The following is a 15,430-nucleotide window of genomic DNA, read 5'->3' as shown; positions in this document are numbered from 1 at the left end:
TCCTCACATTCCTACTCCAACAACTCACTCGCTGGCTCGCTCAGAGTCACGCACTAACACACGGCACACAAACTAACACAGAGGGTCTAAGGGTTGGATGTCACCACAAGAGGACAGACAGGGTGGATTTAGTTTAGGCATGTGTATTTATGAAGGTGTCTTTATGTTTGGCATTTTGAAGGTTATAATTAGTCCTTGACACCCTGAAGAGTTTTGACAGACAGACAGGTTGGACCTCTTCAACATTGAAGCAAAACCGATGGCCAGTGCAGAGTGAGAGATTGTCTGAGTGGTGGTAGCCAACACGAAAAAGGAAAAGTGACTTTTTCCTCCAGAAAGCAACTGACAAAGGCAGTGTTTCTCCTCCTTGTGAGTGACTGACTGACAGTGCTTCCAGCATGCAGCCAGTGGGTTTATTTGCATTCAGGTCAGACCCCCCTGACCGACGCATGGCATTTTTCTGTGGCAGCCGCAGGAGTCGGTGGGAGGCTGAGGAATCTGCCTCTGTTTAGCTGCTTTGTGACCAAAATGAGTGAAAAAATGTCCCACACAGTCAGTCACCGAGAGGCACAACAATACATGCAGCCTGGATAAGAATAGAATGCCGCCTAGGAGAAATCTGTGGCGCATGCAAGTACTTTTGAATTAAATGTCACGGCACTTACTTATTTCCCCCAATCACCCATTACATCAGTCTGGTAGGCTATATAACTAGGAGACGGCGGTAGTATGCACGGCGGGTCACTGCTGCTGAAGGCGTCGGCGAGGTTCCAAACACGGGGTAATTGTTCTGACATTGGCCGGAGAGCTAAGCCCTTATACACATCCAATGGGGAAAACAACTTTCTGCCAAGGTAGAACTACTCTACATCTGAAATTGCGTGCCAGTGGTAAGGGCTAAAACCAAGGACGTGCAGGCGGGGTTCGGGATAGTGAGGGGACACACTGCTTCACCAGTGGGGGTGATATTTGTGTGGACATGTCCAAATAGCCCCATGTATACATGGCCTCAGTTTATTTGTAACCAAGACAAGAATTCAGCCAACGAAAAGGTAACAGTTACTAGGAGAGTATGACAGTCCGTCCGCAAGATCAGCTCTTTAAATCCACCTTTGAACTCTCTCTGGTTCGCTGTGGTGCAAAACTGTAGGCGCTCTGTCTGCAGCAGACAGATATTCTTGATTTCAATAGCCTACCTTACTGCAATTAACTCTGCAAAAATAGACAACTTACACATCCCCGAAAGGGAGTTTTATGAGTGACTTGTCGCATGCCACAAATCAGCGCAATGGTGTAGCGTAAATGACACTGTGATTCCACATAACTTGGCATTCCAAACTGCGTCGCAATGGTGCACTGGCGAATCACCCTTTGTGAAGTCAACAACTGCATTTATCTTACCTCGGAATGCAGCTGGGCGATGATCCGTCTATTTCCCAAGTTGCGAACAGGTTCATCGGGACGGGTCGATTTAGTGCCCCGCTCCCGGGGAAGCTCAGCCGGCCACTTCTCTCCGCCATGCTCGCTGATGTTGTGGGCTCTCCTCTCACCCAACGCGCTGGAATTGAGTGGAAACGTTAACTGTCCAGTACGCTCTGCGATCGTGTCAAACAACAAACGCCACCACAAATGTCCTATAAATGGGCTTGGGGGTTCAAGCATGTGCCAGAGATCCGGTGAAGAGGCTCATGTCTCCGAGACGCAGCCCATGTCGGGATCTCCTCTCGCACTCGCCGCTCCACCAAACTGCAGTACCACGCGCCCACCACCGCCACCAGGAAATCACGTCATAGCGTGTCCTAGGTGTCCGATGTGCTCTCGAACTCATTCACCGCCCTGCACGCTGCCTGGCATCTGGCTTTCTTCCAGCACTGCACTGGTGGACTCACATTCAATATACAGCTGCTGCTGCTGCTGCTCTCTCTCTCTGTGTGTGTGTGTGTGTGTGTGTGTGTGTGTGTGTGTGTGTGTGTGTGTGTGTGTGTGTGTGTGTGTGTGTGTGTTTACAAGCCTATTGCATTGTATGTTTCTAAGCAAAAAAAAATGCATGGATGAGGATGGAGTAATTAAATATTTTATGCTTAAGATATTTTGAGCGCTTTTTATGCCTTTATTCAGATAAGAACGTGTGAGAGGAGAGACAGGCAGTAGCCTAAGTGGAAGAGTGAAATAGGGTAGGGTTGGGATGTGATGCAGGCTGTACTGGAACCTTGGTCCCCTCTCCTTGGGCATGTAGGCCTACTGTAGACCTTGTGTGGGAACGCGGTGCCACAGCACCCCCATCATTATTATAGGCCTATTTAAAAAATCCATCCATCATCAACCAAGAAGCCGAAGGCATAGGCCATCAACTGCTTGACACATCTGGTGCTGTGTGTCATTCTAACCTACTCCTCCCTGAAAATAATCCACTGTCTGTCACATCAGACATGGACGTTTATGGCACGCCATCAATTTGAACTGTTATTTGGCCTGCCATGTTTTAAACGTATAGTGAATAGCATTGGATGAGGCTAATTAAACTTGAGCTAGATGTTTATGGACATATGACCACGGCCAGGCGTGCCGACAGAGGGGGACAAAGGGGAGGGACAGTTGTCTGGGGCTCTGGTGCCCCATTACATTGTATGTATTGAGCTGGGGGTCCTTTCAGACGACTTTGTCCTGGGCCCTGCCAAAGCGGCCCTGACCATGGCACCTTAGCTGGACCACACCCTTGGAGAGGCAGCCATGGGTCCAGGCCTGTCACAACCAGGCAAGCAAACTAGGCAATTGCCAAGGCTGAAAAGCCCCCCCGGTAATAACTGGTTATGTATTTTTAATCAAATGACAGCAATGACAACTCTGTGAGTGTGCCAGCACCTCCATAAATTTAATGACCAAATGGGCCAGGTGAAAAAGTGGTTCAATTTAGTACAACAGAAGTATGACTGAAGTGTACTTAGCATGTTAAAAGTGCACTCATGCTTTTTGTGCTAAGAAAAAGTATGTTTACAATATGCTTATTTAAAGTGTACTTAAAATTAGATGTAATTAAGTTGCTCTCAAAGAAAGTACACTTAGCGAACCATACTTCAAGTGTACTTCGAAGATGTTTGACAAAAGTGTATTTAGAGGAATATACTAATAGTGTTCTAATAGTGAACTTACTAAAAGTGTATTTTTTAATAACATATTGCAATTGTACTTTTTTAAAGTGCAATATGATTACACTTCACCCAAATGTCTTCTAAGTGTGATTTTCTTTAGTGCGCTTTAAAGTAAATCGCTTTAACATATTGCAAGTACATTTTTCAAAGTGCACCATGATTGTACTTCACCCAAATATATTCAAAGTGTGCTTACACAAAGTTCATTTACCCATCATGCACCATCATGCATGTACCATCATGCAATGCACTTCTTGGAGCTAAATTTCTCAAACAGAAAGCCATTTACCTCTAAGGAATATCTTTGGTTTGCATGAAAATATTACTCATTGTTATATTCTGCGTTTATTGTAGGGGATTTTAAAATTTTAAAGTGGTACACAAAAAAATGGGCATGTTCCCACCGTCATTATGATGGTCACGTATATGTTCTGGTATATATAGCCTCACACTTCCCATGGTATGATGGTGAGAGGTAAGTTGGAACTAGTTGTTCAAACAAAGAATCAAGGGTCTCCATTAGTGATCAATTCAAGTGATCAACTGGAGGAAGTTGGAACAAGATTGAAATAAAGTGGAATTTGTATCTGAAGTCTCTGTAACAATGCAATGATTGTAACTGTCTGTCGTGCTAGGCATGCATACTGTATCATTACTGTGACATGTGGCTGTGTGTAATGTACAAGCTCTGAGGACCAGCATGGATTGTAGTATTAGATTTATATTATTCGTTGTACTTGGGAGTGTACTGTGAATATACTTCAAGCATACCTGTTATATATTTACAATACTTAATATGATATACTTTTTACAGACTTAAAATGTTCCAATGTAGTCCAAAGAAGCATGAAGTTAATATACTTTTATTGTACTTCTAGTAACAATAAAATGTTATAGAAGTGTACTCAAGCACACTATTAATGCCATACGAATGCATGAAAAGCGTGTTTGGAGCATAATTAGTAGTAGGCTTGTAGTGCACTTAAAGCTGTCCGAAAGAGGTGACAATTTAGCATACTCAGTGTGTTGCAAGTGTTCTGAAGTACTGCTGTAGTAGTGCTCCAGCGCAGTTATAGCACTTTAAATCGCCAAAAAAAGTACACTTTGTACTAAGTCGTCAAAAAAAGTACACTTTAAGTATATGGGTTTTTCACCTGGGTGGCCCTGACGTGGCCAACCGGTGGGGCGCTTGACTGCCATGCGGCCGACCCAGGTTCGATTCCCAGCCCGGTTCATTTGCCGACCCCTCCCCATCTCTCTTCCCGTTTGCTTCCTGTCCACCTCTCAGGCTTTCCTGTCAAATAAAGTCATAAAAGACCAAAAAAAATTAAATAATTTAACGACCGAATAGTGCAATGATAGTAATAGGCTATCCTCCCCGATAGTTTAAAGAGAAGAAAGGAGTCCTATTGCCAAGGGTCCTCAGCCTACCTTGAAATGACCCTGCATTCGCCCTGCTATCTTGAATCATCCTGATGCCACATTCTTTGTTGTATTCTTCATAGCACACTCCACAGTAGTGGATAGTGGTAGCATTTTGCTCTATCTGAATATTGTGTCTTTGACCAGGGCTATGGCTTGATGTAGGCTATAGGCTCCGCAGGGGACACGTTGTTCCAGCTGACTGGAGCCGAGCCTGTGGGGCGAGGTTCGCGGGCACACACACTCAGCCAGGGCTGGACTAGTAATCTGGCATCCAGGCAATTTCCTGGTGGGCCGACAGTCTTCAGGGGCTGATGCTGTTGTTATTGTGTTTGTTTCATTGTTTTATTTCATTGTTTTTTGTTTTTTACTGTATCCTGCTTTTTTTAACCTTTAGAGATAGTTTGAATGTGGCCGCCCATTGGACAAACTTTAATATAGGCAATAAACTGAGCAAATCATAATTTCTTAGACAGGGGGGGGTGCTGTGTCAGATGCTGGTCTATGCTTAGAATGCCCGGGTCATTTCTTGGTCCCAGTCCAGCCCTGTACTCAGCTGAGCTCCCTTGCAGCGGGCTGGGTGAAGAGGTGACACTTGAGATCTGTGCTATTGATTGGCATAACACGGAAATAACCTCCGCGGACGAGTGGATGGTGAAGCCGAATTCAGTTTAATTCACTGCCATTAAGTCCTTACCCCAGGCCAAGTTTTGGGACGGGCTGCAGGCCTAGGTTTTGATCTCAACCATCTGCTGTGGCTTATGAACCTAAGACAAAGTCCACAGTAAATTAACTGTCTGAAAAATAAGTGTAGGCCTACCACTCCCTTTCTTCTTTCTCTTTGTCTGCCTCCCCTCATATCTCTCTTTCTCTCTCTCTCTCTCTCTCTCTCTCTCTCTCTCTCTCTCTCTCTCTCTCTGAAGGGGTGTCTTTAAAGATCTGAAAGGATAAAGACAGAATCAAAAATCCATGATCATGCAAAGGCTCCAATTTCTGAAGTGCTTCACCCCTTCATCATTTTCCATTATTACATTTCACTGCTTGGTGTTCTGTGTATTAGGCCTAACAAAGGGCCTTTAATGTCAGTGCCTCAAGAAATAATTTGTTTGCTACAGAGCGGGGGGACAAAAAAGCTTCCAATTAATTCAGATTGTGAAAGATGAACAGTTAGGCTAGGCAACGGATAAAGAGCAAAATACAAAAAGTGAATTAAAAACAAGGGCTTGTAGAAAGACTAAATGTTCTCATTTCTCCATAATACAAAGGCATGGCCATATTATTTTTTAGCTATTTCTAAAAAAGCCATAGTCCATCCGTGTTTTCAAAGAAGCCCAGCCCAGCTTGGGCCTTGGGGACTGTCTGCATGCAGTGTGCCATGTGCCATTCGCCGGAGTGCACTGCACTCATTGATTTTTCTGCAACTGGAGCAATTTCTCTCTAAACCAGCAATGATCTAACCCCATGTGGCGTGGACATGATGGCTGCTCTGGTACTGTTGGACTGGCAAGAAGACATTTGATTACTTTTCAGACTAATCAAGAGGTGATGAAGTAGTGGGACCACTGACTGACATTCTGTCTATCTGTCTGTCTGTCTGTCCTTCCACCTGGCTGTCTACTTGGCTGTCTATTGATGAGCAAAGCTGTACTAAGGGTCTCCAGCACATACAAACCCTAAATTAAGTAATTCCTATCCTCTGCTGTCACATCTATTCTTCTGTTTAGTTGAACTCTGTGTTTCATGGTCAACCTGAGAAGTGTGTCCAGACAATGATGTAGTGCAGGATTACAATTTGAGCTTTTAACCAACTACCCCTCTCCTCTGGAATATGTGAACTTGAAAAATGCATTTTGATTTCTTGAATGTTATCCCTTCACTAAGTATCACTCATTAACCCCTTAATGCACGCCGTACCTCCTGTGGCACGCTGTAATAGACATTGAAAGTTAACTACCATAGTACTACACTACTATCACAGTGCAAGGGGCCTTTAGTAATACATTACGACTTGGTCATTGCCATGCTGGTAACAGCTAATTTATAATGCCGTGTCTTAAGGGGTTAAGCACTGGTATCCATTGCAAAAGTAGAAGTAATTCAAGGGATGTTTTTTCTACTTTTCATTTGTAGACTACTAATCAGTTCTACAAATGAAAAGTAGAAAAAAAATATATTGGAAGAGCTGCATGGACAACTACCAGAGCTCTGATTTGGAGCAGTGAAACATGCTGAATCCTGACTCCATGACATTAAGCCCCTGTTACATAGAAACAAATTGGCAGCTATTTAGCTAAACTGCCTCAGTTTTGAGCAATCACTTTGATGTCTGCGCAGCATCTACGAATAGTTGGCTACTTCTAGGAAAATATATTACGCCTTCCTGGCTATAAACCTTGTTCAAACATTGTTTTTTCCATGACCACAACTGTAGTGTTGCATTAACATTTTAACAGTGAGCTCTTCTGCCTAGCGATGGCTTGGCATTGTGGTTGAAGATTACTAGCACTCCTTCGTCATGGTGGTAATGCCTGCTGGCATTTGTGTCTATGTCTACGTTATACATTGACTTCGGTTACACTGATATCGTGACCTGGAGGGAAGTGAGGTTTAGGGAGGTTAGAGTAAGTAACACATGCCAACTAGCAGAGTTCGGCTGTAGACCATTGGTAAAACCTCCCTCCCGAAGCCTGATACAGCCTGATACAGATACAGTAGCGCTGAGCTATTGACCTAGACCTTTAGCTCAGAGGTAGGCCTATTGGACCTGTGCCTCCCACTGGAGCGTGAACTGGAAGGTTGCAAGTTTGAACCCGAGCGGGGGACTGTGCAGGATGACTTTGCTTACATGTCAATTCATAGGCCTATACAGTATGCCCACCATGTTAGAGTGTATGCTGACCTGTGTGCATAATAGACAGGACAATTTATTGAGGAAGGTAGCCGGCACACAGAGGCTGGCCAAATGTATTTTACTGAACAGGACGAACATAAAAACATACAGGCACGGCATGGAAGCCAACTAATGGCTGCTGTACAGGTCAATGATGAAACAACTTTGGAATGGCATTGCACTGCAATGCAGGGGCAGTGGCACAGTAGGCCCATGTACAGTAGTATGTATGGAGGACATGATAAGATAGTACCTCAGAGAAGGAATGAGAAGGAGGCTAACAGGTCTGAACATTCAGAGATCATTAGCTCAGTGTGCCATAGGAATGGTAGCCTACATTTAACATTTCTTCCAATGGAGGTACCACGCCTATCGTCTTGATGCCTAGTGGGTGCGTAGGTTCTAATACGTAGGTAAACTATAGGAGCCGTCCGATGCGATTCCATTCAGGTGTGCGAGTTCCCCTTGCTTGCTCCTGCAGTCTACATTACACGCTACATCAGCCTGCAGTGCCTGGGGTAATCAGCAAAAAACACAACAAAGCATACCAGACAACAACAAGACCAAATTTATGGCCATGGGTGGAACAAAACAAACATACTAGTCCAATGTCTGAGAAGAATGAGGAAGAGTGTCATTGTTTTCAAACGCAGGTCATTGCCACATAACAAAATAGCTCTTTGTCATGGACATGGTTTATGAGTCTCTGTGTGTTTATTTTCATAACATTGAACAGGCTGTCTGTTATGAATCTACTCAATGACTTCATAGGACTAAGCTTTATGTATTAGAAGCATGCATTTTATAAGTATTAACTGCCATCTTGTGGTGCTACTGTGCAACTTCAGTGACTGTGCCTCAGCCCCATATTTCCATTTTCACTTGTTCTATCTCGCTTGCCCGCCAGGACCAGGGGCGGATCAATGCACAGGCTAAATAGGGGCCCCCCACCTGCCAGGGGGCCCTGATTGGCCGAAAATGAAAAAATGCTGAATTGTAACAATTGATGCAATAGGGCAGTGGTTCTCAAACTTTTTTGTGTGAAGTACCACCCGAGAAAATATTGTGCTCTCCGAGTACCACCTTGACAACCAACATTAGAATATCGCAGCAAATGCCTTTCATTCACTTTTTCCAGTCAATAATACAGGAGAGGTTCATAACGGCATCAGCTACGGTCACATTCAGTGCAAGTTTGTTTTCTTGCTTGCCTAGTATTATTCTGCATTATGTTTTCAGATTCACACAATTCAGTATTACAAAATGTGAGACCAAAGAGACATTTACAACTGCAACAACTTGATCAGCCTTCAAATCAATGCACAAAAAATATTTCTTCCATGTACCACCAGAGATGTCTCAAGTACCACCAGTGGTACACGTACCACAGTTTGAGCACCACTGCAATAGTGTACAATTCATCTGCCATGTTAAATACAGTTGGTAGACATGTTATCCTTAATTCCTAGCTCCAAATTATGACACTGTATGTAATTTGTTGCAAAATTTTGCCTTCCGGGGGGCCCCACAGCAACCTGTAGCCTAGGGGCCCCAGACCATCTTAATCCGGCCCAGGCCAGGACCCACAGACTCTCAGTCTCAACCGCTTCGAAAGTATCAGGACACGGTAAACCATTTCATTCTCTCATTTGTGATCAGGATGTTGAATGGGAAAAGGTCCCTTAAAAGTCACTCTACTATGCTTGTTGACTGTGGGGAGACTATTATTTTTGAGCATGGCAAGGCAAGAGGCCAAACACCACAGGAAAGGACAGGAGTGCAAAGACTGACTTGCACCACTTCATAAATGTGTAACGTAAATGTGGATCATCTATATGGCCCTAACGGTCACCTTGTCTGTTTGTTTAGGGATTGTGCGATACCACCGTACACACTGCTGTTGGGGTCCCCATTGACTTCGAGCAGTCAACTGCTGTAGGCTGCACATTGCTGTTGGAGCGAAAGTGAAAGTTAAAGCCCGGCTGGGAAACTCCCATGGTGACACAGCACACAGTGCTCACTGCACACAATGAAACTGCATTTATGCCTCACTCATGCAAGGGCACAGCCCCGAATGACACCACAAGAGAGCAGTATGGCGGGACAGTACCATGCGCAGGGTACCTCAGCCATGGAGAAGGATAGGGAGAGCACTGGCAACATATATTTATTCGTTAGTAGATTATTATTATTATTATTATTATTATTATTTAATTATTAGGGGGCCTCCTGATCAGTTATGTTTAGGGCCTCCAAAACCTTAGCAGCGGACCTGTGGCAAAGTGCACATGTGCGCTGCGCAGACTGCGACTGCATGCACCATCACGAATGGATACCGGTAAAGGTGGCATCTTTTTCGGCTAGTGATGCTCTGTGCCTGCACCAGACTTGGCCCAGCAGGTGTCATCCATCTCCGGTAGAGGAGGCCAGAACCTTCCGATAGCCTATTAGCCTCCACCTTCCACCATGATGCCGCCATAGACCTCTGGCAAGAATAAAGGCCAGACGTTCATGCCAATAGAGCAGTTGGCACATCTCTTCGCCATCCCGGTGTCACTGCTGGCACAGTGCATGCCGGCGGGCACGGTGCTGACTTAGCAGCACCAGGCCACCGGTGGTGGAGGGGGGTCGTTGGCAGGGGGCAGCATCCTCAGCATGCCAACGATGTTTCAGACCATCAACACCATGGGTACGTTCCAAAATGTGACCTTGCGTCCTCCACTTGTGCTTGTGACCTCGTACCAGGAAGTAAGTGATATGTCATGATGACATCATTGACAATCATTATTACGAGCATTATATTTCAATATCTTGCAAAAGCTCACTTGTAAAGTCATTTTCTCATTTGCAAACTGGATGGTGAATGAAGAATAGTCCCCCAAAAAATCTTGTGGCTAGGCTGACAGCGGGGAAACTTCATTGTTTTCTCCACGGAGGTGGGGCATCAGCAAAACGTGAGGCCACAAGCACAAGTAGTGGACGCAAGGTCGCATATTGGAATGCACCCCATGTCTGTGCCAAGTGCCACAGCTATGCCCTCCGCCCTCCGGGGCGAAACTCACCAAGTGCTGAATCTGGTTTACCCAGCAGCCCTCCATAAGCATGTCAGCAGAAGCCCCCACCTCAGTGCCAAATCCAAATTTGCAGATATGCAGAGTCCCCCCCCCCCCCCCAGTGTCTCATCCCACATACCTGTTATACCTGTCCCTGTGTTATACCTGAAACCCAATGTCCCAGTGCCAGTAGTACCAGCCCCATCAGAGACAGACGTCAACATCATCCAGGTAGAACCGGAGGACTACTTCCTCTGTACAGTACTCAACAACCACAGACCACAGCTGAAATCTTAAAACAAAGATTTGTGGGGGTCTTTTAGGACTTTATTTGACAGGACAGTCTAAGAGGTGGACGCGAAGCGAATGGGGAGAGATGGGGAGGGGTCGGCAAATGACCCGGGCCGGGAATCGAACACCGGTCGGCCACATGGCAGACGAGTGCCCAACCGGTTAACCACGGCAGGGCCCACAGCTGAAAATGTTGTCCTCCTGTAGGCCTACTTTCCAGTTAGCCTGATCATCATCGACTTTCAAATGTCTTCGAGACTTAACAATTACGAGCATAACAAACCGCATGGTTGACCCGCCTCCCCTGGTTTGCTACTGGTTACAAAGATTCACGAAACGAGGAGCTCAGAAACGATATTTGTATTGCTCCTGGCCTGACAAGACGCAACGCTGAAGGTGTTGTCACTAGGAGCACGGCCTGGCTACTTTCCAGTGGCCTCTGTCCTGCAGTGTCTAAAACCTCAAGGGCTTTCTCTCATTCAAGGTCCCGACTGCAACTGAGAAAATGAACATATAAAAACACTATTTGAGGCACTCCTTACTAAAGTTAAGAAGCCTTTATTGAACACTGGTTACATGCCTATGCGTTTCGACCCATTGTCTTCCTCAAGGCATGAGAAAATGAACGTTTGCATCCTGTTTTTGCAAGATAGTGAAAAACAGCTTAAATCATTGCTTACGTTGAGCCTCACGTCATGAGACCGGGCAGTCGTGGCCTAGTGCTGCTGGAAATGAGCTTTAGCTCAGAGGGTTGCCTGTTTGAATCCCTCCCTTCCACTCCCTCTCACTCCATGGCTGAGGTGCCCTTAAGCAAAGCACATAACCCCACACTGCTGCAGGGAGTGTAACCAATACCATGTAATTAAAATAAAGAGGTTTCTTTGGATAAAAACTTTAGATCAGCTAAGTGTAGCCTAATGTACATGACAGGAGGACAAAATTTGCACCCAAAGTTCTCAGAGCATCCACATGACAGGAAGAGGATTCACTTCCAGGAGTACTGGTGCAATAACCTGTCTGTTTTTGCAGACGTTTGCTTTTTTGTGCTTATTTTTTTTTTCATATACCAAGAGCAGCATCACATGACATACACTTGCAATCAAAAGTTAAGGGTCACTTTAATTCACCATGCTTTTTTCCCTGAACATTCACCTTATTTTGGTTCAATTTCAGATCATTTCAAAATTACCTTTCTTTGCAATATATTAAAAATATATATTTATTATAATTCAAAGCTACAGAATTAACCAAGTGTATTCTAAACTTTCGACTAATTCAAGTGTTGAGACCCTAAGCAGTTGCAATTCTAGACTAATTTACACCCTGGGCAATGCTGTTCAGAATCCCCTGCCACCTCCCAATGAGCCCCGTAAGATGCATGAACATAATAAAGAGAATGTATCTAGCTTTCTGATGCTATATGGTGCTGAAACATTGCTCAAGCAATCTATTGTGAATCCCATCAGGTTAATTTTAATGGGTAGAAATTCATACAGCTACTTTAAATTGAATCCGGAAAAGAGATGGCAAGCAACAGATGTCCAACGTAGAAAGAGCAGAAACAGTTTTCCAAAGGAATCCATTCAATTTCCAGTGCACGCCAAAGAAATGTCAATACAAAAATGGGTGAACACAAGTAGGCCTATTCCTAAATTAATGTGTAAAATAGGGTGGTTATTACATAAATCTTCTGTGCAGTTTTTTGGGGCTTTCTTCCCATTTTCTGCGTTTACTTAAAGCTGCTGTACCTGCAATGATTTTGGCTGGCCAGTAGCAAGAGGGCATTTCTCCTCAAGTTCGAAGTTGGCAGATTTAGAGATAGTTGCCTTGTTTGTATATGTCCCTTGACCATGATGAGAAAATGCAAATGCAAGCACACTCACACAACATTACCCCAGATTCCTTTGCAATGCATTAGCCTAAACTGACAACTTCAGATAATGCCTTCAATTAACATATGGGGCCTATACTACAAAGCTGGTTCAGGATCAGATAGACAGGTCATCAGCTGGGAAAATTAGGCCTTTCGTCCTACCGCACTTTTCTCTGAGGATTACTGACCAGAGGCCCTATTGGAATAAATTAAAACATGGGGCCACGTAAATTTTTGCTCAGAATTCACTATGGCCGCCATTTTCCGAAATGATTATTACATTGTACTATAAGGTGATATTCATGAACAATTAACTACTTTCAGCACTATTCTGTCCTATTTCCTTACATACATGTTTACAAAGGTTGACTAAACTAAAAGAAATGAAAATAAAGTTGGCCACCTTGCAATATCCAAAGGAAAGTGCTGGAAATAATGATCAAAATGCACATACAGAGTCTATGGCTGCAAAAATTAGGCCTATTGTCCTGTCAGGGTTTTCACAGTGGATTACAGACCAGAAGGCCTATTGAAAAAGATTCACCAGCTGGTTGCCATCTCAAATGTGCTCCAAAATTCAAAATGTTCTCTGTTTTTCAGAATGGCAGACTTTCATACATTTTTCTCAATACTGTAAGACCATAATTATCAATAAAGACAACCTATTTTCAGTGAAATTCTGTCCTATCTCCTATCTACAGACGTGAGTACAAAGGTTGGCAACAGAAAGATGTACATTTCCTATAGAGAATATCCTAAGGATTGTTGTCAGAAAATGATTGAATTACACATACACAGTTGACTGCTGAAAAAGGCTATTGATCTGCAAAACTTTTCACATTAGATTTCTGACCAAAGGTTTTTCAGGCCTACATTTTTTTGCATAAAGCAAGGGTGAGCGTGCCTGCGTGTGTGCCCGCGCATATCCCCTGCACATCTTTACCCTGCTCTACAGTGTCTTTCCCCCACACACTATTCTGCCTCCCCCACCCCTTCACTCATCTCCCCCCGACACACTATTCTGCCTCCCCCACCCCCTCACTCATCCTTCCCATGCTACTCTGCCCCTCCACCCCTCACTCACCCCCCACTATTCTGCCCCCCACGCTCATGACTCATTCAACCCCCTTTCACAAAGTGGCGAGATACAGGGGTTGGACAAAATAACTGAGACACCTGCCATCTCAGTTTGGGAAGTGTCATGGCTCAAGTGGACCAGCCTGGTGGCCAGTCTTCATTAATGGCACATTGCACCAGTAAAGTCAAGTGTGAAGGTTTAATTAGCAGAGTAAGAGCGCAGTTTTGCACAAAATTGTGCAATGCACACACCATTCTGGGTGACATGTCAGAGTTAAGAAAGGATAAATTCTGTGTAACTGTTGCATCTTTGACCGAGACAGCAAGTCTTTGTGATGTATCAAGAGCCACAGTATCCAAGGTAATGTCTGCATACCACCAAGAAGGATGAACCACATCCAACGGGATTAACTGTGGATGCAAGAGGAACTAAATGACAGTAAAATGACAGGTGTCTCAGTTATTTTGTCCACCCTCTGTATATATATTCATGCCTTTTTCTAGACAACCTTTATACTCACGTCTGTAAGGAGATAGGACAATTTAACTGAAAAATAGGTCATCTTTATTGGTAATTATGGCCTTACAGTATTGAGAAAAATGTATGCAAGTCTGCCATTCTGAAAAACAGAGACATTTTTGAATTTTGGATCACATTTGAGATGGCAACCAGCTGGTGAATCTTTTTCAATAGGCCTTCTGGTCTGTAATCCACTGTGAAAACCCTGACAGGACAATAGGCCTAATTTTCGCAGCCATAGACTCTGTATGTGCATTTCGATCATTATTTTCAGCACTTTCCTTCGGATATTGCAAGGTGGCCAACTTTATTTTCATTTCTTTTAGTTTAGTCAACCTTTGTAAACATGTATGTAAGGAAATAGAACAGAATAGTGCTGAAAGTAGTTCATTGTTCATGAATATCACCGTATAGTACAATGTAATAATGCATGAAAACAAGTCATTTTGGAAAATGGCGGCCATATTGAATTCTGAGCAAAAATTGACGTGGCCCCATGTTTTAATTTATTCCAATAGTCCTTCTGGTCAGCAGAGGTGGAAGAAGTACTGAAGTTGTGTACTTAAGTAAAAGTAGAAGTACCCTGCGAAAAAATTACTCAAGTGAAAGTAAAAGTTGTTTCCCAAAAACGTACTTAAGTAAAAGTCCTAAGTACTAACTTTTAAATGTACTTTTCAGTACAAAAGTACAAGTAGGCCTACTCACGCAATGTCTACCTACTTGATCCAATAGGAAAAAGTGTCTGCAATGGTTTTCGGTTCTATTTGAACATGACTATGGAGTCCTGTTAATGTTTTTAAAAGTATATTTTCTGTCTGGGTGTCAATTTGGAAGAGGGGCTTGGTCCCGCCTCCCTGCCCGCAGCTGAGGCTACTGAAATATCCACGGAACACAACAGGAAAACCTAGGATAAATGTAACTAGTAACAAAGTCTTCTCCTAGAAATGTAAGGAGTAGAAAGTACAAGTAATTGTCAAAAAATGTAATTGAGTAAAAGTAAAAGTCTGCATTTTTATTTTTACTCAAGTACAAATTTCAGAAAAAAAACTACTTAAGTACTAGCCTGGCTCTCGCGAGACCCCTAGTGCTTCGTGCATCTTCGTTACACTTCGTGAGATGACAATCCATCTGCGCGAGAGTCAGGTTACCTAAGTA

The 15,430-nt window shown here is 43.8% G+C and overlaps 1 protein-coding gene across 5 annotated transcripts in view; it reads right to left on the bottom strand.

Annotated features, from left to right (window-relative positions):
• pacs2 (phosphofurin acidic cluster sorting protein 2) overlaps positions 1–1,803 on the bottom strand; it is a 115,724-nt gene extending 113,921 nt beyond the window's left edge. For 3 of the 5 annotated variants that reach the window (XM_063184368.1, XM_063184370.1, XM_063184372.1), the window contains exon 1: positions 1,402–1,803. In XM_063184368.1, coding sequence (XP_063040438.1) covers positions 1,402–1,520 — 119 coding nt within the window. In that variant the 5' untranslated portion in view covers positions 1,521–1,803. The remainder of the gene's footprint in view (positions 1–1,401) is intronic. The other 2 variants (XM_063184371.1, XM_063184373.1) reach the window with 1 other exon arrangement.
• Between the last annotated feature and the right edge of the window lie 13,627 nt (positions 1,804–15,430).

This window comes from Engraulis encrasicolus, chromosome 19 (genome assembly GCF_034702125.1).
Source record: "Engraulis encrasicolus isolate BLACKSEA-1 chromosome 19, IST_EnEncr_1.0, whole genome shotgun sequence".
In the NCBI taxonomy this organism is placed as follows: Eukaryota; Metazoa; Chordata; class Actinopteri; order Clupeiformes; family Engraulidae; genus Engraulis; species Engraulis encrasicolus.
This window is presented reverse-complemented; position numbering and strand designations above follow the sequence as displayed.